This window comes from Pseudochaenichthys georgianus, chromosome 17, assembly GCF_902827115.2.
Source record: "Pseudochaenichthys georgianus chromosome 17, fPseGeo1.2, whole genome shotgun sequence".
Classification (NCBI taxonomy): Eukaryota; Metazoa; Chordata; class Actinopteri; order Perciformes; family Channichthyidae; genus Pseudochaenichthys; species Pseudochaenichthys georgianus.
In genome coordinates, this window is record NC_047519.1 from 13,529,189 (window position 1) to 13,555,038 (window position 25,850).

At 41.8% G+C, this 25,850-nt stretch overlaps 1 protein-coding gene and 1 long non-coding RNA gene across 4 annotated transcripts in view; one reads left to right on the forward strand and one right to left on the reverse strand.

Moving 5' to 3' along the window:
- Positions 1–3,369: 3,369 nt before the first annotated feature.
- Positions 3,370–25,850, forward strand: part of LOC117462760 (vasoactive intestinal polypeptide receptor-like) — a 33,870-nt gene continuing 11,389 nt past the window's right edge. Inside the window, exons 1-5 of the mRNA XM_034105067.2 lie at positions 3,370–3,546; positions 5,046–5,139; positions 6,539–6,652; positions 24,419–24,525; positions 24,597–24,694. Coding sequence (XP_033960958.1) covers positions 3,487–3,546; positions 5,046–5,139; positions 6,539–6,652; positions 24,419–24,525; positions 24,597–24,694 — 473 coding nt within the window. The 5' untranslated portion in view covers positions 3,370–3,486. The remainder of the gene's footprint in view (positions 3,547–5,045; positions 5,140–6,538; positions 6,653–24,418; positions 24,526–24,596; positions 24,695–25,850) is intronic.
- LOC139435542 (uncharacterized) lies at positions 18,511–20,429 on the reverse strand. 3 transcript variants are annotated; one of them, XR_011644788.1, is made up of 3 exons: positions 20,000–20,429; positions 19,047–19,333; positions 18,511–18,777 (listed from the first exon to the last, which is right to left on the reverse strand). It is a non-coding gene; the product is annotated as an uncharacterized lncRNA (long non-coding RNA). The 3 variants fall into 3 exon arrangements; XR_011644789.1 differs by lacking the exon at positions 18,511–18,777 and having other exon boundaries at positions 18,844–19,160; positions 19,255–19,333; positions 20,000–20,427; XR_011644790.1 differs by lacking the exon at positions 18,511–18,777 and having other exon boundaries at positions 18,846–19,157; positions 19,255–19,333; positions 20,000–20,427.

Genomic DNA, 25,850 nt, shown 5'->3' on the forward strand with positions numbered 1-25,850 from the left:
AAACTAACTTATTTAACCAGATAAAAAGCATTGAGATAAAATCTCATTTACAATGCTGACCTGGCCAAGAAGGCAGCAACGTTACACATTATTTACACATAACACAGACATAAAATACAGAGAACACAACTAAGTAAACAAAAAGACGAAAAGCAGTCACTACATTGTGCACATTTGGGACAGTAAGAAAGGTGCAACGTATTACTGCAAGAGCAGCCGGTGGTAAGGACCTCAGACAACTTCAATTTAAAACAGGCTATAGGGACAAGTGCCATTAGTTTGAGGCTTGATTGAAGGTCATTCCAAGACCAAGGACCATCATAAAAAAGATTCCTTTTTCCAGCCTCAGTCCGCACGGCAGGTACCTTGAACCGTATCCAGGCACTGGATCTGAGGTTGTAAGAGTCACAAACTGGAGCACATCTGGCACATATATACAATGGAAGCTTACCTAAAATGGCTTTATACATTAATAAAAACCAATGCTGCATCCTACGCATAGTAAGTGAGGACCATCCAGTTAGGCTATACGGTTTGCAATGATGAGTCCTATAGGGTGCATTTGACATATATCGCAGTGCAGCATGGTAGAGTGGGTCAAGTTTGGCCAACACAGTGGGACAGGCAAACCTATAAATTGTATCACCGTAGTCCAGCTGGGAAAGGAATAAGCCAGAGACCAACCTTTTACAGGAAGAAGTTGAAAAACAACATTTAAGTCTGAAAAGGAAGCCAAGAGTGAATTTCAATGTCATAGTTAGAACTTCAATGTGGTGTTTAAAGTTTCGATTTCTGTCCAACCAAAAGCCCTGATATTTGTATGTGTCGACAAACTAAACGGAGACGCCATCAAGGGTGTCAATGGAGAGGCAAGAGGATGCTGACTGGCAAAAAGCATTGCTTTGGTTTACAATTCAATATCAGTTTGGAATCAAGAAGTGCATGCTGCAGCGTGATAAAATCAGATTTTAAATTGGAAACGGCCATATTCAGAGAAGGTGCACATATACAATAGTGTCATCAGCATACATATGATAGGTAGAAAATTGCATCTGATTACAAATATTGTTTACATATAAAAAGAGCAAGGGCCCCAAAATGGAGCCCTTGACGTGTGTTTCCGCCATAATAAGTAATTATCATGCTCAGGGCTTCTTAACATTTAACAACCTATTAATGATGCATGCATACCCACTTAACGGGAAGAAACTCAGGCCCGTAATCAGCCCAAGCAGATCATGCCGGAGACGGAACCCCCACCCTGAGTCTCCCACTGCACGGACCACAGCACGTCCTCCCAGACCAGAACATCCCTTCACCCCCCTCATATCATTCATTTGTTACTTCTGCAATAAACCTACAAACGTCACACTGTTTTGGTGTGGTTCCTGCTAGTGAACTGCTACTTAAACATAATGTCATTGTATGGGGTTAATACATGCAGCTTTGGTGACTTTCTTGTTTCCGTTTTAAATTATGACTGACATTGATTGAGAAAATCTTACATTCAACTGATTTACGGTGTACTTTCATCATCCTTGACTTATCAAAGCAAAACAAAGCTGTTTTTCTTAGTTCATGAAGAGTTGATTTTGTGATTGCGAGCTGGACACAATTAATTCGTTTTCGACTCGACTCATCATTTTATTCCGTAATTAATGCAAACACACGGACACACACACATACACACACATTTTGTTGCCTTTGGTCTTCCTTCTGGGAGGATAATTTCACTCTGGTAACAAGTGGAAACAATTCCATAGTTCGAGCAGAGAAATAGTAAACATGTAAAATCTATTTGATGGCAAAGATCACCTTTATGACAGAGGGTTTCTGAAAAAAATAGTTTGAAATGTCCAAAGAGTTTAAGTGATTGATTTTGTTCCAATACTCAGGTGCAGATTCATTCATTTCTGGTGTTGCTTATACAAATGACACCGTTCTTGAATTTTAAGTGTACACTATCACGGCCAATCTTCCAAACGTATCATATTTATATCAGGAAATGTGCATATTGCTCAGACATTTAACCCACAAGGAGGTTTTTCTGACAGCCATCAAAGCTTTCATAAGCCTCGGTGAGTCATGTGCCAATAGTAAAACCAAACCATTAAAACCTAAGGTAAAGCACATGCTGCCACTGCATTTACATTCCTCATGGTTGTAAGTGTCAACCTCTTCAAACAATGCACAGTGATACAGATAAGACAACCGGCATGGTTTCCCCTATGCAGAACTTCCATATGTAGCATATATACGTATTGCTCCTCTTCCCAGACTGTTTTTGGTGAATTATGAGCTTTCCAACTCTCTTTTCTCCACAACTTGCTGCTACTTATTTACATGCATACATGCACCATCCATCATTCTCTGAGCATTATCTTATCTGAGAGCAGTATGTCAGCCGGCTCCACATCTGACAGCCAACTGGGAGAAACAGTGTATGTGAATGTGTATGTGAATGTCTGCTCTATATGGCCTTCTATATGGTCTGAGCCAATACTAAAAAAAGATGTCTAAATTGTTCATCTGCATATTTTGTGAAGCTGATGACATGATGTGTTCGTGTTGCCCACTACCCAAATCCGAATTCAGTCAGGTAAGCTTAAATAATGTGATTTATATTTCTTACAGAAATGTGCCCTTTATTGTTTGGGAATGGTCTAGCTTGTAGTTCATCTGGAAAATTAGCTTTGTCTAACCTTTCCCATCTTTTTATACAGGTAGATTATTCAGTTGAGTGGTAGCCAACCTCAGAGTCGAAAGGCTCACAATGTGAATCTTGTTAAATCGTGACATGATAAATGGAAAGGCAAGAAGACAAAAGACATTTTCTTTAATTTCTTGAAAATAGACCTAAAAGGGAATTCGCTGGTTTAATATTTAAGAGTTGTGTGTTAACTACATTTGAAGCAGTCAATTGTTCAATATGTGCATCTAAATTGTAAAATAAAATAAAAATGCAAAAGGTTTTTAAGCAGAAGTACCTCAGATTGTATTTTACCAACCCACAACACTTACTTAAATGTACTTACGTGCTGTAAAGTAACTAAATACACACTAAACACTGATATTATTTCAGAAACTCAGGCAACATGAATAATCTGTTTACAGGGTTATGCAATAAAACACACCATTGCAGGCAGTCATATTATAAACTAGATTTGAGTGTCATAACACCAATAGGCTATACAATATAAAACAAAGGGTCAGTCCTGTCTTCATTTGAATTTACGGTTTATTTGCAGCTTTGTGTTAACGCCCTGCTGACGTTCACTGATGATCTGTCATTGGTTACTTGTTTGGTGAAGGTGAAGCTCGAGAGGGAGGAGGAGGAGGCGTTCAGGAGCGGAGCAGCGAGACCCACAACCACAGACTGTATATAAAGCTCAAAACCTGCGGAGGACTATCACCACTTCAACCAATCTTATACGAGTTTTTGTTTTTTACTATCAACATTCTTTCATTTTTAAAGCTTCAACGGATATGTTGGTGTCAGTTTCGCACAGCATGTTCTTCATTCTCTCCTTCATGTTGCTGGTACCGGTAAGTAGGCTACTTTATATTAAACCAATTTGCATTTTTTCATGAGTTGAGTTGAACTTGTGGTCGGCTTTATTTGGAAATATTTGTCAACGTAGATATATTTAATGTAGAGACATAGCTTTTTACACCATGGTTTTGGATGCAAGGCGCAGTAATTTGTCCTAATGGGAAGCTTGAGTCATTTACCGGTCAAATACGTGAGGAGGGAAGCTGAGGAGATAAACATTTAATTCGTTAGGAATAAACGGTCGTTTTGTTCCTTTTTTTTTTGTAATGCTAAATTACTTATTCCACAAAAAAGATCTCAACTTTAGTAAACACAATATTTGAAAGTAGTTATTTTTGCATACCTCTTCATATTTTCTTTAGTCGAGTACATAACTAGAATCACGAAAACACTTAGCCTCAGTATAGGAAAGTTTCGTCATACTTTTTTTAATTAAGAATGTCTTCGGCTCCAATCACTCCGGGTTCAGCTTCTTTTCTGTGTGTCAATCTCCTCAGGCAAAACATGCAGCATTTAAATGGCCGTTCCAAAACAGATCCTACTGCAACTGTTTTCAGTGACATTCATGTGTTTTTATGTCCATAGCTGATGTTTTTCTTTATTATACGGTTAGGTAAAAATAACCAGAAGAAGTCAAAAGGACTTCCTCGGTACTTTCTGGTCTCCAGCTTCCTTATCCCTAACCGCCTCCTGTGAAAAAGAATGTATGATTCATGCTGGAAGTCAGTTAGGGGTCATGGCCCTTATAATAGCTTTTAACAACTGCACACTCACAGACTGTGTCAGTGGGCTGTCTTTGCTAGCTGGGAAGGTACAAATTATAATCATAATGATGGAGTGCAAGAAGTGTTCTCCTGATACTTCAACTTGCATTGCTTAAGACTGCACTGATCCATCACTGACAATAATCTCATATCTAAATCTATACTGTGGCTGAAGTAGCGCAGCGTACCCTTAGGAGCAAAATGAATCATAAATTAAAAGGGAGAGTCACCTTGTGTGGGGGGAGACCCTGGAGTCATATGGCTAACAATAGCCACATAGTACCAGTCTGATTAATGCCCAAAGAGCAAAGACTCATCCACCTAAGTGGAAGCAATACATCTCTGGGTCCTGCAGAGGGTATGCATATTTTCCGAGATGATAAACTCTCATGGGTTCAGATTCATGTTGAACTGGCTACAAGATTCCCTCCTGGTCTTCCAAAAACGCACATGCAGATCTGAGGAATCTGATGATTGAATTACAGTCCAAAGATTGATTTTGTGTCTGCCAAGTGTGCCGGGCGGAGAGATTAATGGTCCGGTCAGCTCATCTCAGAAAGACCCCGGCGGAGACAATAAGACGTGTTTGCATTGACATGTTGAGCGAGAACATGCAGCATAACTCTTGCAGGCTTCACTAATAGACAAATGATCCAAAAGACACATTACATGTCAACGTAGCCAATGATATATGAACAGAAAACATGTGTCAAATGTTCTCTTTGCAGGTGTTTTCCGTGCAGAGTCAGATGTGTGACATGGTGAGCGAGATAGACAAAGAGAGGGACCTGTGTGAGGCTCAGATTGAGAACAAAACAACAGGTATGTAGTTATTTTTGAGTGTGTTTGACAATATCTTTATTGTCCTTCCTGCACTTTTTCTGCTCAATCTACTCAATCCAAAAGTATTTTGATCGAAGTGACACAACAAGCTCTAAAGTCAACACAAGCTTTTCAAACCTCCCCCCTAACTTTGCACAACACATCGCATGACTGAACACTGTTTTACACCTAATGCCAGCCTCTTGTCACATGGGCCTTGCTTACACATTAAATGACATTTTCTACATTTCCCCTTACACCTTCCATACATGTCAAGGTTAGAGAAGAATCTAAAACAGAGAATAGTGTTGAGGAATTGGATTAAATGAGGGCTGTGTTTAAGAGCAAAACGATACCTAAACATTGTTTTACAAACTCTCACACAACTCGTTCAGTGTAAACTTAGTCTCACTTATCTAGTCGGACGATCACTACTTCCGGAAGACATGCATTTCCCCAAAAAGCATTTCCACATAAACAGTGTCACAAATGTTCAGGCAGGCTATACTACTCAGGCATCTATGTAAGATATCAATGTTATTGGATTTTACAGCACGAGTTGCATGAAAGTGTGTAAAAGCATATTTTGATATAGTTTTTCTGTTGTTAAATACCCCCCATTTACTCTAGTCATCAAGAGTTTTCCCCATTTTTGTTCACCATTGAGGCTTTTGAGAAAAACACAATGTTCTTCAAGAATTCAAGGTACCAGGGGATGAGTAATTGGCACAGAAATGATCGTTTTGTGAAGTGTTGAAGTATTCCTTTAAGAAACATTAAGATGTTAAGATTAAGTGGTGTGTTTCATCGTCACAGCACGCCACACACAATTATGTTCTACAGGGAAAATAATCATACTATATTGAGCCTCCATTACCTCCATTTACCAAAGACACTTAATTGTTCCTTACTGCATGTATCAAGAGACTCTGTTTACTTTCACACAATGAAAAAGTCATTAAACACTCATTATGTTTTTTTAGTTTGATATCATTTTATATATTCTATCAAATCCTCTGGGTGAACATGCAAATATCACCCGGTGAAGAGTTTTCATCACAGTGGAGGAGCAGGTGTGGATGCAAAAGTGCAGTGACCTGATTCTGCATCCCATGACCAAACATGTTGAATTTAAATAACAGTAACGAAGGACAGGGAGCTGTTTCATAAGTCATGGCGGCAGGAGTGTTAACCCAGGTAATCCGCTGTTATGGACCCAGGACAGCTGATTTTGGCCAACACCGTTCGGCTGCCATGGGAACTATGGGGCTCCGCTTTCACCTGCTGTTTGTCACTGGGATCACCTCTCGACAGTTCATACTGTGAACAAAAAAAGTTGTTGCATTTGAAGTTCCAATGTTTGACATTCACTAATATGCTTTTGTGGTGTCTTGATCAGGTTGCAGGGGGATATGGGACAAGATCACCTGCTGGCCCAGCGCCGATCGTGATGAGGTGGTCACCATCCCTTGCCCCAAATATCTCTTCTACTTCTCCAGCGATGTTCCCACACGTAAGAAACTCCTCACATAAGCTGTGTAATGTGTCTGTGTGTGACATTATAAAAAAGATAGGGAAGTCAAGTGAGTCAATATATAGAAAGATGTTTTTGCCTGTAACCACTCAGGTGTTTGAGGTCTTTTGACATAGATAGACAGTGCAGCCATCACGCATCAGGCAGTGGTCTCATGACCATCCAAAACAATATATGGACATAGCAACACACATATCGTCCTTAACGTAAATGGACAGTGACATATCAAGATTAGTTAAAGCTGCTGAAATCAACAGTTTTATATTAACAAAGTCTCAAAATACTAAATATGTGTAGTGTGTATAAAAGGGATCCGTTGTAGTGACACTCAGAGATTAACACTCAACTCTGCAGTTCCCTCCCAACTCTGTGAAATGTTTTTTTTCTTTTAGCTTATTATTTTGGTTTCATGGACAACAACTTATTCAGTTCACATCATCAGGTCATTTCCAGCTGTACTTGTATGTAATATTTTATCCAATCCTATCGTTTTCTGAACCTGTTTCTGTACTAAAACTTAGACAAAACAATATGTGATGATATCTTGCTAAACAGTACAAAGTCTTGAAACATAATCCTATAGATATGTCTTCTTTTATATTGGTTAATATGACTTACCTTACTATAATTATGACAGACAAGTAGGGCTGGGTACCAAATAGCCCAGTAATGAGTAGTATCACATTTTTCCAGCCAAGCATAGCTGTATTCAATTGTTTTGTGACTCGTTCTCATAATGTCCTTCTGGTCCATGTTCACCTGCTGTTTCTACCTGTCCGTACACCCCACCTCATATATCAGCAGAACACTGCCAACTAAAAATGTATGTCACAAACAAACAACTTCCCAGCACCATGCATGCATCAAAGACACATTTTGTTTATCTCTCCTGCTTTAATGTGTAAGAAGCCTCTCGGGAAGTAGATCCAGTAGCAATTATGTATAAGGGAAACACTCTCATGAGGGTTTATTGGCTGAATTGCTGTGTGTACTGTTTGTACAGAGTTTCTCGTATATCTCTGCCATTAATTAGCACACCGACTCTCCTCAGTGTAATTTTTCTGTAAGAAATGAGGATTCTTTAATAGTATTTTGCTGGCAGAGAGGCCTCAATTTCAACTTGGTGCCTTGAGAAATGTAGCTTTATTGAAGTGAAAGGAGCTTGAAATTAGCTCATAAAAACATAGTTATTTGCTAAACTGTACAAATTGTTCATTTCAGATAGATATGAGTACAATGTATTCGTCGATGTGAAGACGACCCAGGGAATAAGGCAGTCATTCAGTCTGTGGTCATTCAACTCTATGGAGCCTTTTAGCCTTTTTTTATATATTATCTTGGTTTACCCATCCACCTGTACAGCACCAAGCAGAAAACAGACAAAGCTAGAAATGAGTAATTGCGGCACAATAACATTTAATACAATGTAGTTGTTCAGTTGCTAAGGGTCAGATATTTGTTGTCAATGATTATTGGAGACCACAACAGAGCTAAAAGGAGAACTACGTTTGGACTCACATTCCCATGTGACCAGAAAATGGAATGCTAATGGCACCATTTGTTAGCTGATATGATATGATACATATTTTCCTGCAAAATTACCTACCCCACCTTTAAGACTATAAAATGTTATGGTTAAATATGCAAACAATACATTATATGAATAATTCGTTATCATAATTCATTATCAATTTATCCTTTAATTATTGATTATTGTGTTGTTATTGCAGAGCTTTAGAACACCTGAGTGCCTCTGCAGAGTCTGCACACATGCCGAGGGGGTTCATGCGCCTTTAAGCCAGTATTTATCTCTGTGATATATTCATGTCATGAGTGGAATTCAGATGGAGGATTTATAATCAGCATGTGAAGGTTCGGTGCAGAAGAGAGAGGATTGATGTTACCTAGATGGGAGAATGTGTGACCCGGGGGAGGAGAGCATTCCAGGGAAAAGTGAAGGGACACATGAGGAATCACCAGGTTTTTGGGGTTGAAGGCAGAACAGGAATATTTCACTGACATGCCAAAGGTTCAGGGAGTCAACGGCAGACATGAGATGATAAGTGGCCTGTGATACTCCAATGTGCACGATATCAATTTTGCAGTACATCAACAAATCATTGAAGGTCTCTGCGGGTGAATCTGGTTTACTCTCAGTTCATGTAAATAGGACTTAATGAAAGGATGATGATGAATGGTGTGGGATTCTGTGCTTTATAAAATACTCTGTGAGAACGTAACAGGAACTCAGTAAGACTACCTAGTTTGTGTACTGCTGTGCATTTTAAAGTGTATTCATTTTATTTGGAACATGTTTTGAAACCCTGAGAAGTGAGAGCAATATGAGGTATACCTTGAAAGATGTTGCCCTTTTGTAAAAGAAAAAATAAATGTAGCTTATTATCCAATGAATTCACTGTCAGTCAGCTGCGTAACACTAAAGTTATTGACACATCCCTGGCTATACATTTTATCCTAACACACAAAAAAAGTATTACGAGTGGCGCCACAGAGATTCAGGGTCAAGTCGTAAATTAAGCTGAGATCGAGTTTGCCATTCTCATGAACTCTTTACCTAGTAAGTCTAACACAAACAAACCGTCATTCATCTCTTTCAAAAACACAGCGACTCACCCTCACTGGCTGTCAATGGTTTCACCTACAGTATATATGCCATAATACTCTGTTGAGCTGAAGCTAATCGATATAGGCTTATATAAACCTTCTGCCAGGTTATAATTAGGAAGGATAACATATTTGACTACGCCACATCGACAGAATAACCCAGATTAAAATAAGCCTCGAAATTAAAACAATGACATGGAGATTAACTTGTTTGAGCTCTCCTCGTTGTGGTGCAGGACGCTGAAAATCCTTGCAGTCATATTTTTGGGGGATGATGAAAGCATTCTTCTGGCAATCCCTCAAACAAGCCAAATCCAGTGGTGGCATGGGCTGAAACAGCACGGGCTTATCATCTCCTTTGTGTCTTGTCATGTTGTTTGAGGAAGCTAAGCCTCCATCTTCTCTGCAATACGCCACTCAGGTATTTGTGAGCCGACTATAGTTTAATGCCAAACACATTCTAAGACTTTGGATTGTTGCTCATTTCCCAACTCGTCCTTTATTTGCTATTGGCTGGGCAACAATACATTAGGTAAATGTAAGGAATGTCCTATATTTACATTTCAACCGCAGCATTCAATGCATGGATTATTTTGTCACCAACAAACACACTTTCTTATCGACAGGAAATAATGGGGAATATGTCCAGATCAATGTAACACAATAGGAGACTGAGATGTTAATCTGTGCTTCTTACTACTGCTCACAGGATCAGACATGCTTCATGAACGCTGTAACAAGAGGTGCCAATCTAGTTCATGATGACCTTCTAGTTTTGAAAACATAATCTTCTAAAAGTCACTATACACTCCTATTGTACACATTTTGATATTTAGAAAATATTAGAAATGTCTAGCCTCTACTCCTTTACTCTGGTACATTTCCTAAAGAGTAGAAGAAAGAGCATTATTATGCTTTTCTTGTTGCTTGATGCTACAGAGGAAACGGTACAATGCAATGTAGGGGGTAATACAAGACTGGAATATACAAATGTTTTGACTTATTTATTAACTTTTTCAGTTTGAGTATTTCACTGTGCAAATCTAGCAACCTCTTGCCTCAAGGATCTACCACTTCAGAAATGTACAGTCCCCTAAAGCACTAGACTCTCCTCTACTAAGCTCTACTCCACTATCATTCACTTTTCTCTTCTCTACTGGACTGTACTCATCTCTGTTCTACTCTACTGAGCTCTACTCTGCTCTGCTCTAATCTTCCTAGATCTATTCTACTGAGCTCAAGTCTGATCTAATCGTCCTAGCTCTACTCTACTGAGCTCTACTGTACCAAGCTTTACTGAGCTGTCCTTTAATATTCCTATATCTACTCCACTGAGCTCTAGTCTGCTCTACTCTACTGAGCTCTATTCTACTGAGCTATACTCAATTTGAGCTCTACTGAGTAGACTACTATGAGGGGCCGTGTAGGCCAACATTCAAACTCACCTCGCATACACACTACTGAACACATCTGGCCTTGCACACACACTACTGAAATCCTCTCACATTCACTACTGAACACCTCACACACACCGCTGAAAATTAAGCCTCACACACACACTACTGAAATACTTTCACATTCACTACTGAACACCTCACACACACACCGCTGAAAATTAACCTCACATACACACAACTGAAAACATTTTACTGAAAGGTTCTTAGTAGGGAATGTGCGTGTGTGTGAGGGGATTCTTGCTGTAACGGAAGTCATTGTAATGAAACGGAACTAACAAAGAACAATGCTGCAGTGATACAGTAGGTGGCGATAATGCTCGTCTGGTTGCAAGTTAAAGAAGAACGAAACAGAAGGTTCAATTCAGCATGGATTGATAGAGAAACGGCACCGCAGCCGTAGGCTGGACCCCGGGCCGAGCGGTCTACAAACTGAGACGGCCTGGTCTATGGAGTTGTTCTTGTTTACATCACCTGGCGCAGCTCGTGAGGTGGCCTAATAACCCGCTAGCAACATGCACAGCTGCAATAAGCTAACAAGCTAACTAAGCCGAAATTGAGCCAGAACCTTTCCTTTTTTTGTATACCATTTATTGAAGTGATTGATATTTCAGGCTGAGAGGATAATGGCCTGTTAAAAATGGTTGATTAAGCTGTGTACTCTAGCCGACAGTTATGTTAGCATTAGTTAGTTAACAGTAACTAAATATAAGACTAACCTATGTACTCCAGCTAGCCGGCTAACCTACATCTGTTGCTCCCGGTCTTTTACGTTGCTTAAGGTAAGTGAACATGAAACTATTCAGCAAAACTTTCTATAATAATCTAAGGTATTGAGTTTTGGGATATTACTTGCATACAAATCTATAAATTCCTTCAGGTTACTAAAATATACATGTGGTAAATGCAACAGTGGATCCAGCAAAGATTCACATTTTTGCATGATTTTAGTTATTGATTTGTTGCTGTTACTTAATTATACTTTTAATAAATTCAAGTCAAGCTTAGTTACATATGATGGTAGCTAGTTAGTGCTCTTACCTGTGTGCCTCCTCCACAACCAGACTGCATTCAAACTCTTAAGCACCAGTTCTATCTACTTTAAACAATTAAAAAGACAACATCAACTACATTTATTGATATACCAATCTTTATTTTTGGGGCCTCTTCTTTTAAAATTAAACTTTCAGATGTGAGATATTGAAATACAGTAATAGTTTTGTCTATTTAAAAAAGAATGAGCCACTCAACAGTTAACTTCATGTCTTATTGTCTCTAAAGCATTTATTACACACACGTTTTCCCCCCTCATATTCACAGTGTGGATCAATTGAGACGGCGTGCAGAGACTTTGGGAGAAACCTCAGCGTGACGGATGTCCTGTCTGTGGGTTTGGCTGGAGAAGCTGGAGAGGTCTTTCTCTGGGATGAGGACCAGGCCTGATGAAGAAACCACCTAACTGCATCTGTGAGCCCATACTGGGCACAGCTGTCACAAACAAATGATGGTCCTGTTTGACCTTCTGTTCACAATAAAAGAGTATTTTCTTAGTGAATGTCCTGTATTGGTCTTTAATCTGAAATAAGCTTCTCATTTTCTTCTTGCCCCTCTGAGAAAACAGTGAGGCAGTTGTGTCCTTCAGGCATGTCCTTTCCCAACAGAAATGACAAGAAACATATGACATTATTGCAGAGCAAGTGTGTTATTTATGAAAGAGGTTTGTTTATTTAGCGGCTGTAGAAATAATGTATTTTTATTTTAATGTGTTTTTTAAATTCATCACTTTGTACTACAAATATAATCAGATTATGAATGAACAGTCTGCAGTTGATCAACATTAAAATATCTTATTATTAAATAATATTCAACTGCTCGGTTGTCTCACTGAAAGAACCACTTTTACCACGTCTTTTACAGACAATATGTAGAGACAAATGGTAGTAATTCTCACAATGTAAAATAATAATTGCCTTAATACATTGAAATGTGAAAGCTGATTATAGTTGTTATATCTCTCACAGGCTCCGCCATCTACTGGACTCTATGGGTACTACCCTCTATGCAAGCATTCTTCTATAGACGTAGCCGGCCTTGGGCGGGCCTACCTGAATGTGCGCGCATCACACCGTATAAAAGGAGGCCTCGCCTCCTGACTATCATCCTTTTCTCTTCAGCAGTGGAAGTGATTCCACGAGAGACTGAGACGTTTGAAAGAAGAAGAAAGAGTTATCATACCTCCAGGGAGTCGCCACTGCTAGAGACCCGGTCTTGTCCTTCGTGCCCTGGCTGAAATAGCAGGCGCCGATCCCCACCACCTTGCTTCGAGTGGTTGGGGGACCAGGATATGGCCGAGGCGGTGCCATTCACGTTTGCCATTCCTTCCGGGTCTGGCGTCCATGGAAGTCCACCACCCAGGGCTATACTCTCCCTGGAAGATGATCATGGCGGCGGGTGTGTGGGCTACTCACTTATTGCTAGAGATGCCACCGCCTCACCAGGTCAGAGCGATTATTGGGCCACAAGGCCCAATAAGTAGCTTGGTCCACGGGCCTTTCCCCTGGCTCGGTTCCCCCGGGGACCTAGCCCGTGGTACTCAGAGATGACACAGATAAAGGTGGGCCAGCCCTGGGCGATTCCCCATTTCTGGGGGGCGATGTCTCAAGAGGCAGGTGCAATCGGGGCGTTACCCACTCTGGGCCGTCCTCTCCAGGCTTGGCTCCTGAGAGGGACAGGCTGAGACAGGGTGGATTGTCTGACAGTGTTATTCAGTCTATCCAGGCAGCTAGAGCTGGATCCACCACAGCCTGTTACAGGCCAAGGTGGCTAGGATTCCAGCGATGGTGTGAGGAGCGGAGAATAGAGCCCCTATCTTGTGAGTTAGGCTCTATTCTTTCCTTCTTACAGTTACTGGTGGACAGAGGGCTTGCGCATTCAACAGTGAAAGTGTATGCAGCAGCCATCTCGTCCTGCCATGAGGGATTTGGCGGCAGGTCAGCCTTTAGTCATCCACTGATGTCGCGGTTTTTACAGGGGGTCAGGAGGCTGCGCCCAGTAGTGCACGCCTCCACCCCACAGTGGGACCTGCCCCTAGTGCTCGAGGCTCTGGCCTCGGGGCCGTTTGAGCCTCTGGAGTTCTCCTCTCTGAAAGCATTGTCGTGGAAAACAGCTTTGCTTCTTGCCTTAACGTCAGCCAAAAGGGTGTCCGAGTTAACTGCTCTGTCGGTGCACCCGAGCTGTTTACTGATTCGGGGTGACCGGAGCGGCGCGACACTCAGACCGAACCCCTCCTTTGTGCCCAAAACCTAAGGAGTTTGTTCAGGTCGAGGGCTATTCAGTTGGGGGGTTTTAGTCTTCCCCCCCATGGTGGGGCCAGGGAAGCTAAACTGCACCTCCTCTGCCCGGTGCGTGCGCTAGCATGTTAAGTGGAGCCCACGGCTGCCCTTAGACGCACCGAACAGCTGTTCGTGTGCTTCGGGGGCGGTATGATCAGGAAAGCTCTGTCCAAGAAACGCCTGGCAGGCTGGCTCTGCGAGTGCATTGCACATGCCTACGGACAAGCAGGGAGAGCCTGCCCCACGGGGGTTCGTGCGCACTCCACACGGGCTGTGGCTGCGTCGACAGCCTTATTCATCGGTGTGAGTGGTCGACGCCAGGCCCCTTCATACGGTTTTATCTCTTGGACATGTCGGGCTCTTTCTCCTCGTCTGTGCTTGCGGGGGCAACACAGGACTGGTAGGGGGGGGGGGGTTGTGTGTCAGTTGGCATCTGACCCCCTCCCCGGACGTAAGCGCCTTCGCTGTTCTCGGGCCCTCTGAGGGTCCCGGGATGGGCGAGGGGCGCGCTGGGCCCTTACAGCCCTCCACACTTTAGTCCACACACTCTGCACAGGGTCAGTGTTTGAGTGTGGGGCATGGGCTCTGGCGCTCTCCCTGTTATCCTTAGGGATTCAGGAAAGCAGGCATGTAGTAAGCCCATTCGGGGCCGAGCGGGCTCTCCCCATCCGTCTGTGGGCGGGGTCCCCCGGCACTGTTTTTTGAGCACACTTTCTGCGAGGTAAGTGCAGCAGGGTGTGCTCTGTCAGCCACAGCCCAGATTTCTCCTCGGTTATAACCGGGTTAAAGGAGAATGTGGGGCAGCAGCTGCTGACCATAAAAGCCGGTCAGGGGCAGTACGGTGGAATGTTGTTTTTGGACGACAGTGCGCGTATATATATATATATCGCAGATCCACCCACTGTACCCATACATAGAGTCCAGTAGAGGGCGGAGCCTGTGAGAGATATAACGTTGGGTTGTGTATCGTAACCCTTGTAATATTAGCACAGGCGGAGCCCTCTACTCAGGGCACTGTCTGTCCTATTCCGCTCGCTGAAGAGAGGTGTAGGATGATAGTCAGGAGGCGAGGCCTCCTTTTATACGGTGTGATGCGCGCGCATTCAGGTAGTCCCGCCCAAGGCCGGCTACGTCTATAGAAGTCTCAGTGGGAGAATGCTTGCATAGAGGGTAGTACCCATAGAGTCCAGTAGAGGGCTCCGCCTGTGCTAATATGACAAGGGTTACAATACGTAACTCATCGTTACTTTATCTATTTAAACCAGAACGTTTCTCGATTCTTTGTACAGTATGAAAGGAGTCTTTGTACCTTTGAGTCCATGCTCAAGTTCACTGATGTTAGGAATAGGTCTGTGTCTCGTGGTCAGCATCCTCTGGTCTGTCTGCATCACCTGGAAACTTTAAACAAACAGATATACATATGTAAAGTAACAATGTGTTGGTCACAGACTTTTTTTTTTACATGCAAATGTTATGTGACACATTATTATCCTTAAAAAGTGCTGGATATCACAGCCCTTACTGTATCTTATCAGTTGGATTGTGTATTATTGTCTAGTTGGGGTCCTTTTTATTTTACTGTTATTTTGGAATCGTTTTTCATGAGACAGTCAATTTAAATATTTGTCCTATGCCATATTCACATTCATTTGTAACACACACGTAAGGGTAAAAGACAAACAAATTTAACAAATGTAATGCAATGAATAAGCTTAATTGTCACAGAAGCACACATAACGTCATATCTAATATTTAAACAAATAATTTCCTTGTCCCTAAAGCATTGACTACGCTATCGTCCTTAAATGCAGGCATTAAGTTGCATGTTCACGTTCTGCTGCCACAATAAGTCGGTTTCTCCAGTGCAATGATAATAAAATGCTTAGTAAGTATTGGTAATACAATTAATAAAAACAACAACGTTTGGGTTCGTTCGTTTAAAGAGCTTACGAAATGAAGGACAATACTGTTCTTATTACGATAATATATATACTATTATTAATGGGAAATCATGTCATTCATGACAATATGCCCGCAGTATTTATAAATCGTGGTTTATTACAACTTTCCATGCTCACTTCCGATGTTACACGACCGCTCCGAACAAAACAGCTTTCGCCGGTTAGTGACGTCACGCACGTCACGAGTAGAACACCTGTTGAATAATACACTACCTCTGTGGCTGATGTCGGACTCTGGAGACAGAATCGAGTGACAGACAAGACTCATTTGGCGGAGATCCGATGCGGCAACAGAACACAGACTGGTATACATTTGACTTTAATTCATAGAGATTCTCAATAAATAGTAAATCAATAATAATACATCGTAATGTAGCAGGCAAACTTGGCTCAGGCAACAGAACAGAGACTGGTATATACATTTGACTAAAATTCAGAGATTCTCAAAAAATAGTAAATAAATAATAATGACTCTGCTGAAATAACCAGTTTAGATACATATAGCTGGTCAGGCTGTTGTAAATTGACCAGCCAGTATATATTAGGCTGGAATGGTTGGCTGGTTTCGAGGGGTTTTGGACACTTCAGCTGGCCAGGATGGCTGGTTTATCCATCTATCACCAGCTTATGTTTAATAATAGTATTAAATATACCCTGCTGGGAGCTTACCAGGATTCCAGGTGACCAGCATACATTAAATACTGGTATGATTATTTAAACAAGAGAACATAAATATATTACAAAGATTCACTGTGTCATGTATTCTGGTATCTACAAAATAAAGACATTGTATAGTGTTCATAATAGTATTTTAATTTAATAAATAGCTAGTTAATATAATAAAATACACAGTAACAATACAATAATTATACAAATAACAACCAACCTGCAAATCAACCTACACATCAAAATAAATATATTATCTAAAACCGGTGCATTTGATTTAAAATAAAAGTAATACATAGAATTCAATATTTAAATGGTAACAAAAACCGTAACACTATGTATGATAAGAACAAGGCAACAAAGAAAGTGTTTGTTGTTTTTCCTTGTTCATGTCTATAATGTTTCCCGTTGTGTAGCGTCCAGCCTTTCCCAATCTGACCTGCACTTCTGTCTGTTGAAGCCACTTCTTGAAGCAAACTGAAAAGAAATGTACAGATATAAGTACACTGTAAAAAGAAAACTTAATATTTACGTTAACATTTGGGCTGCTGTGGTTGCCAGAACCGTTAAAGTATAATACATTACAAATTACAGTTGGTTGGCATAGAGTCTAGACGTTACAGTCAACAATTGCTTATGGTGAATTACAATGGCAAAAACAAATAGAGCTAGTGTACACGGTGCAGCTGTATTATCTGGGAAATAGAAGAATCGGATCAGGATTCGGTATTGGCAGACAATCAATATCAAATGAATCGGATCATTATTAGCATCTGATCACCTTTGTCGACTTGCAGCCTAAATACAAAGATAACTCCACTCCTCTCCTACCACTCTTACCTCTAATAAGCCTTGGTAGAACTAGTGTCCGAGTCATAGGGTCCAGAGGCCTGTACTACGAAGCCGGTTCAACCTAACCTGGATATGTTAGAGTTAGCCGGTTGGCCTAATCCAAAACATACGTGCTCTCGCTAAACGGTCCTACGACGCGGGTTATCAAGTGGATCGCTCAAGCCAGCCGTGTCCTATCTAGTTAGGTGCGCGTTCACATGAAAGGGGTGGTATCTGGAGCATTCGACCAATCACAAAACATGGAGAAGCGTACCGACAGCGCAGCGTCATACTTCCTGAATGAAAAGTGCACTTTAATACTAGTCAAATATGAAGAAGTTAAACTTTAAACATCCATGACTTAAACACTTGATCAGGATCAAAGCCACAGAGCTGCACCTGCAAGGTGAATACAGCTGGGAACAGAACAAGTGTTTGAATGCGTACATTAACAGGTTTATGATATCACTGCCCCGTCTAAAACACGATCTGACTTTCATTACATGTGACTCGAGTGTTTCCTCAACTTAATGTGTTGCTTAAAATAATACTTCTGCATACAGTATGTGACACTGAGTGTTGCACGGCCAGATACGGCTCAGCTGACTCAGATCAGGAGATATATGATATATTATGAAGTGATATGCCGCGGACTGTACTTAATGTACTCTGATCCGGTTACTTATGTTGTGGCCGATATTTAAGTAAGCTTTCTTAACGCTAATGTTATAATAGTCAGATTGCTCTGAAGATGGAGGTGATATTCTATTAATGTTCACGTTCACACAGTCGGTGATTTCTGCCGGCCGTCTTTCCTGCAACGGCAGCTTTTCTGTATTTCCTTTCTCCTGTGACTTGATCGCTTTAAACTCCGCACACTGAGCTCTGATTGGTCAGCAGGCAGTGCTTTCACTGAGTTGAGCTCTTAGCCTGCAACCTAACCTGCTCCGGGGCAGTTTAGCCGTTCAGCATCAGTTACCATGGAGATCTAGCCCGCTAAAAAGAGAACCAGCTTCGTAGGACCGGAAAGCCGGAGTTTTCCCTGAAGTTAGCCGCGAAGAGAACATCCTGCTTCGTAGTACAGGCCTCAGGACTGACTGAAGACATGTGGAACAGAGGACAGGCATGGTTCCATGTACAGGAAACTGGAACTTTGAACAGGTGTTTTCATCTTTTCTGCCTGAAGATTCACAAGTTCTTGATCAGGTGTTTGATGTGGGCTGGCATGATCCTTTCTGCAGCGATAAATAAAGAAAACAAAGATTTTTTTTTTAATAATGGTAATGATGGTAACAACAATAATATTAGTATAATTATGTATATAGCACTTACACAATTGCAAAGTGATTCTCACAACAAAAATAAAGAACAAAACAATATCAACAATAAAAAACAAATTATTACAGGAATGTTGAGACAAATAAATGTTTTTTTCAGGAAATGACCTTCCAAAGGCTAAATTCAAACTCAATACCATAAATAACTGGGTACCAAAGTGCTTTACCTGATAGAACACGCTCCACACGGAGCAGCAACCATCCGGCTCGGCCTTTTGCTGCATATCATCTCCTCCCTCTATCTCTCTCTCTCTCTGGTGTTAGGTTCCAGTAGATCTCTACTATCCAATAAAACAGAAATTCCCCAAAAAAATCATATTAAAAAAGTTAAAAACAATGACTTGCTGTTGGCATTGAAATGGATTAGAATCTCACCTTTTTCCTGGATGTCAGGAAGGCCATGGAGTCGTTCCCTTCAAGTCCGCAACCAGTCATAGGAGTTCAAATGCAAAGCCTGAACGATGACAAGAGCGAGAGACATACATTTTACAATTATATTTTTAATTCATACCAGAGCAGTGTGTACAGGCCCTGTACGACATGCAAAGAACAGATCAAATCCCCTGAACTCACACACTTTGGTGATGTCCTCATCTGATAAGGTTTCATTTTTTAGCAGCAAAGTAACATTAGTCAAAGTATATGTCAGACCCAACTCATTTACAGTATGTTTTGCATCTCCTCAACAATGGTCTGTATAGTTGAGTAGAAAAAAACTGTCCCTACAATTTCAGGTAGATTAACACACATTTGTAAGAAAAGTTTACAATGAAGCACAAAATCCCTCTTTGTATTAAGCGAGCTGCCACAGAAAGTGCAGCTTAACATGCTAACCTTTGGTGAGCTACAGTAAAGCTAACTTCATGCTCAACACAAAACCTTTAACGTGCATTACATTGACGATTTTAAACACAACTTAACTTTCTCTACTTGTAAGATAACGTTTAGTTAACTTACCCTTAAATAACTACATCACGTTTTTCAGTGGAAACACAAACTGCAGAAAACGTTAGCTGCTAACTGTTGTTAGCTAAGACAGCTAGCTCTTAAGGGAAGTAACATAGCCTCATGGCAAACGTAAGGTTGAGTTAACGTAACGTTGTAAGAAAGCAAAACGAACCTTCGAGAAAGCGTTTACTCTCTCTCCTTAGCGGGCATTGTTGATTGTTCGAAACACGATCTCTTGATGTGCTGCCCCACACATCGTCGGTTTCATCGACCCCGGGTTACCTGGTCTAGCAAACGTCCGCCTCGTACGACGCACTTGTTTTGTCCATATACGCAACATTTGATCATTTTTTGGCCACAAAAACATCCCATAACCAGATGTTGAGACGGCCCCACATCCCCATACAACATATCGCTTGCCAATTATTCTTGGCGTCTTATTGCTGTGCATCCTTTGTCGTAATATTTGGCCCTTCAATGCATTCAAACGGGACTGAGCTCAGCTGTGTTCCACTCATGACGTCACCGCCGGAAATGGCCGAAGTTGATGTTTCCGGCGCAACGAACGATTGTTACTAACTGACAACTTTTGTATGCTGTTATAATCGTGATTTATTAGAAATAGATCAATAATAAAAAAATCATATGGCACATTCCACAATACAAATGCAACCTCTATCATATACTAAGCCCACTAACAGGTGCTAAAAGCATTTCGTAAGCTCTTTAACGTCAGCCAAAAGGGTGTCCGAGTTAACTGCTCTGTCGGTGCACCCGAGCTGTTTACTGATTCGGGGTGACCGGAGCGGCGCGACACTCAGACCGAACCCCTCCTTTGTGCCCAAAACCTAAGGAGTTTGTTCAGGTCGAGGGCTATTCAGTTGGGGGTTTTAGTCTTCCCCCCCATGGTGGGGCCAGGGAAGCTAAACTGCACCTCCTCTGCCCGGTGCGTGCGCTAGCATGTTAAGTGGAGCCCACGGCTGCCCTTAGACGCACCGAACAGCTGTTCGTGTGCTTCGGGGGCGGTGTGATCAGGAAAGCTCTGTCCAAGAAACACCTGGCAGGCTGGCTCTGCGAGTGCATTGCACATGCCTACGGACAGGCAGGGAGAGCCTGCCCCACGGGGGTTCGTGCGCACTCCACACGGGCTGTGGCTGCGTCGACAGCCTTATTCATCGGTGTGAGTGGTCGACGCCAGGCCCCTTCATACGGTTTTATCTCTTGGACATGTCGGGCTCTTTCTCCTCGTCTGTGCTTGCGGGGGCAACACAGGACTGGTAGGGGGGGGGGGGTTGTGTGTCAGTTGGCATCTGACCCCCTCCCCGGACGTAAGCGCCTTCGCTGTTCTCGGGCCCTCTGAGGGTCCCGGGATGGGCGAGGGGCGCGCTGGGCCCTTACAGCCCTCCACACTTTAGTCCACACACTCTGCACAGGGTCAGTGTTTGAGTGTGGGGCATGGGCTCTGGCGCTCTCCCTGTTATCCTTAGGGATTCAGGAAAGCAGGCATGTAGTAAGCCCATTCGGGGCCGAGCGGGCTCTCCCCATCCGTCTGTGGGCGGGGTCCCCCGGCACTGTTTTTTGAGCACACTTTCTGCGAGGTAAGTGCAGCAGGGTGTGCTCTGTCAGCCACAGCCCAGATTTCTCCTCGGTTATAACCGGGTTAAAGGAGAATGTGGGGCAGCAGCTGCTGACCATAAAAGCCGGTCAGGGGCAGTACGGTGGAATGTTGTTTTTGGACGACAGTGCGCGTATATATATATATATCGCAGATCCACCCACTGTACCCATACATAGAGTCCAGTAGAGGGCGGAGCCTGTGAGAGATATAACGTTGGGTTGCGTATCGTAACCCTTGTAATATTAGCACAGGCGGAGCCCTCTACTCAGGGCACTGTCTGTCCTATTCCGCTCGCTGAAGAGAGGTGTAGGATGATAGTCAGGAGGCGAGGCCTCCTTTTATACGGTGTGATGCGCGCGCATTCAGGTAGTCCCGCCCAAGGCCGGCTACGTCTATAGAAGTCTCAGTGGGAGAATGCTTGCATAGAGGGTAGTACCCATAGAGTCCAGTAGAGGGCTCCGCCTGTGCTAATATGACAAGGGTTACAATACGTAACTCATCGTTACTTTATCTATTTAAACCAGAACGTTTCTCGATTCTTTGTACAGTATGAAAGGAGTCTTTGTACCTTTGAGTCCATGCTCAAGTTCACTGATGTTAGGAATAGGTCTGTGTCTCGTGGTCAGCATCCTCTGGTCTGTCTGCATCACCTGGAAACTTTAAACAAACAGATATACATATGTAAAGTAACAATGTGTTGGTCACAGACTTTTTTTTTTACATGCAAATGTCATGTGACACATTATTATCCTTAAAAAGTGCTGGATATCACAGCCCTTACTGTATCTTATCAGTTGGATTGTGTATTATTGTCTAGTTGGGGTCCTTTTTATTTTACTGTTATTTTGGAATCGTTTTTCATGAGACAGTCAATTTAAATATTTGTCCTATGCCATATTCACATTCATTTGTAACACACACGTAAGGGTAAAAGACAAACAAATTTAACAAATGTAATGCAATGAATAAGCTTAATTGTCACAGAAGCACACATAACGTCATATCTAATATTTAAACAAATAATTTCCTTGTCCCTAAAGCATTGACTACGCTATCGTCCTTAAATGCAGGCATTAAGTTGCATGTTCACGTTCTGCTGCCACAATAAGTCGGTTTCTCCAGTGCAATGATAATAAAATGCTTAGTAAGTATTGGTAATACAATTAATAAAAACAACAACGTTTGGGTTCGTTCGTTTAATACAATGAACGTTAACCAGTAAGCTTCAATAATCAACTCCAGCTCAACAAACCATATTGCAATATCTACGTTAACGTTATTTCTGGAAACAACTGGAAATGTGAGATTCATATTTTTAAGATACACAGATCTTATAGTGAGGTTAATAATCTCATACAATAGGCTACTCTGCTCTTCGACACTAATGTGACGCTAGCTGTCTGCATCGTCGAGCATAGCTATTTTAAAATAACAATATCAATGCATACAGTTACCTAACTAGCAAACTAACTAATGTACAAGCATGACCTTATTTTACCAACCTCACACAGAAGCCTTTTGTTCTACAGTATAATCCTTCTTAATGTTTTACACTTCTCTATTATGTTTGAACTTGTATGCTACGGATAGCATCGTTAGCACAGATGTAGCTTCGTCTCGCTCGTTAGCTGAATAAAAAGACAAGTAAGAAATAAAGTGCTTGAATTTCACTTACCGAATAAACTGCATTCATGGACGGTCTGTTTGAACCGCAGAGCCATAAGATAAGTGCGATATTTCAATGAAGAATACTCCACCAGGCATCAACACAACAAACACGTCCGAGTAGCAGCCTGGAGCTAATGAAGCTAACGGGGCTAGCAAAGAGACCACTAGCAGAGCAGTTTGGTACTTCCGTTTCATTACAATGACTTCCGTTACAGCAACAATCCCCTCCCACACATAGGGGAAACACATGCACATTCCCTACTGAGAACCTTTTAGTAAAATGTTTTTCAGGAGTGTGTGTGTGAGGTTGATTTTCAGTAGTGTGTGTGCGAGGTGTTCAGTAATGAATGTGAGAGTATTTCAGTAGTGTGTGTGCAAGGCCAGATGTTTTCAGTAGTGTGTGTGTGAGGTGTTCAGTATAGTGAATGTGAGAGTATTTCAGTAGTGTGTGTGCAAGGCCAGATGTTTTCAGTAGTGTGTGTGTGAGGTGTTCAGTAGTGAATGTGAGAGTATTTCAGTAGTGTGTGCAAGGCCAGATGTTTTCAGTAGTGTGTGGGAGGTGAGTTTGAATTTTGGCCTACACTGCCTTTCATACACGGCCCTTCATAGACTACAGTAGATACTACTGTACTGTATGGTTTTAGTATAGTTTATATATTCTACTCTAAGGTGCTCTACTAAGTTGTTCTGTACTCTACTCTCCTCTGGGATGAAAGTGCCCTTGTGGTCACTGTAATGCACTTGGACCTTTCACTTCTGCCCCTACGGGCATGTCAGAGTACGTGTGTGTGTGTGTGTGTGTGTGTGTGTGTGTGTGTGTGTGTGTGTGTGTGTGTGTGTGTGTGTGTGTGTGTGTGTGTGTGTGTGTGTGTGTGTGTGTGTGTGTGTGTGTGTGTGTGTGTGTGTGTGTGTGTGTGTGTGTGTGTGTGTGTGTGTGTGTGTGTGCGCGCCACATACTCAGTTAAGTAACAGATGGAGGCAAATGCACATGGTAACCTTTCCAGCATGTCTGAGCCTTTGGGACGACTGATCTCTTCAGTCTCTCCCTACATTTTCTTTTAGTATTTGGGAGTATTCCAGTGAGACCCATACCTCTAACTGTGACATGATTATGTGTAAGTAGATGTAGGATACGTTTTGCCTTGTGGCTCATACAGCCCATACTCCCCTCCTCATAGCAACAACATTATAATTACGCTTGTATAACTAATTAATTCTAATTGGAATACAGTGAATCTCCCAGAGTGATGAGTTGTAATCTTGCCAGATAAAATTGAATATTCCTTTTGTATTTATGCTCATTAGGTAACCTGTCAAAGACCTGCACCGAGGAAGACTGGACCCCAATCAGCATAGACTACATAAAGGACTGTGGATACAATCCCAACAACACTATAGATGATAATACATCGGTAAGAAACCAAAGGTCTTCCAGCCCCATGTTCTGCTGCTTTATGTTAAAAGTGAATTTTTGTATTTGCAGGGAGAATTCTTCGACGCTATCAAAGTGGGTTACACCATCGGTCACAGCGTGTCCCTTATTTGTCTGACGATTGCCATCATCATACTGTGTCTCTTTCGGTAAGCAGATACATCAAAATGCTACTCAATGTTCCTGCGTAAAGACAATCAAACACCTTTTCCATCATTAAGAGCGATAAAAACCAGCCAATCTCTCATTTCACACCATACTTCCTGCATTTTATAGAGGTTTTATAGTGTTTTTCACACACGGTAATGTGACTGTGGGACAAGACGTCCAAATTTGACATTATCTGCTGTTGCAATATTTCTCAAACAAAGCGGTTAACTGCAAGCAGCCATAATGTCAACCACTTAAATGGACTGCTGTTGTTCATATTCCCTTTTGACCTTCAGCCCTGGGCTTGCTGAGAAAAAGTACATGTTTGCATGACAAAGCACTGATCATATCAGAATATGTTTAAATGGCTGCTGTGTGTTGTTAATACAACCCAGTCTGTTTTTTTTGCATTTGGTGTGTTAGGGGCTAAACAACAAGGCAAGTGTTTCCTCCTCTGAGTTATAAAATGCAAATGGTTTGGACTCTCGAGCAGAATGGGTTGTGTACAGCGCTTGCTGTTTATGTTCATCTGTAGACTGCGTGTTGAAGCAGCTGGTTGAAGCTGTGTGTCATCGCGCCGTGCTGCTGGGATGCCTCGCCTGATGCGTTTACACAATTCATCCTCAATCATAAGTTCACCAGGAAGGCATTTGAGAACACCCAGGAGAAGGAATTTACATTAGTGACAGTTTCTCTGCAGAAAACCCTCATCTGAACTTGATTACATTTGAATGTCAAGGTTGTTTCACATTTGTTTCTGCATGATAAATATATGTTTCACTGGAAAACTAGATCCTACATTACATCACAGGAGGAAACATACAGATAGCTTTTCTTGATAATATATATAGCTTGAAATAAAAGAATACCAACACAGTAGGAGCACTTTACAAGGCAACGACCATATTCTAAGTGCTTATAATGACTACTTGTCTCGGGTAAAATGCACTTGTTTCTGTGAATGTTTGCCCCATAACTGAAGTCTGTGATGCTTCTACTGGATATTCTCTTTATATTCTCTTTATATTCTTTCAGATTGCGTGCTTTGGGGCCATAAACACTCACCTTTTTAGAAAATGTTCAGGCTATGTAATGTTTAGAACAGAGGGGTGTTGCTTTCCCCTCTAGATTGAAAGAATCTAACTGTATTTTCCT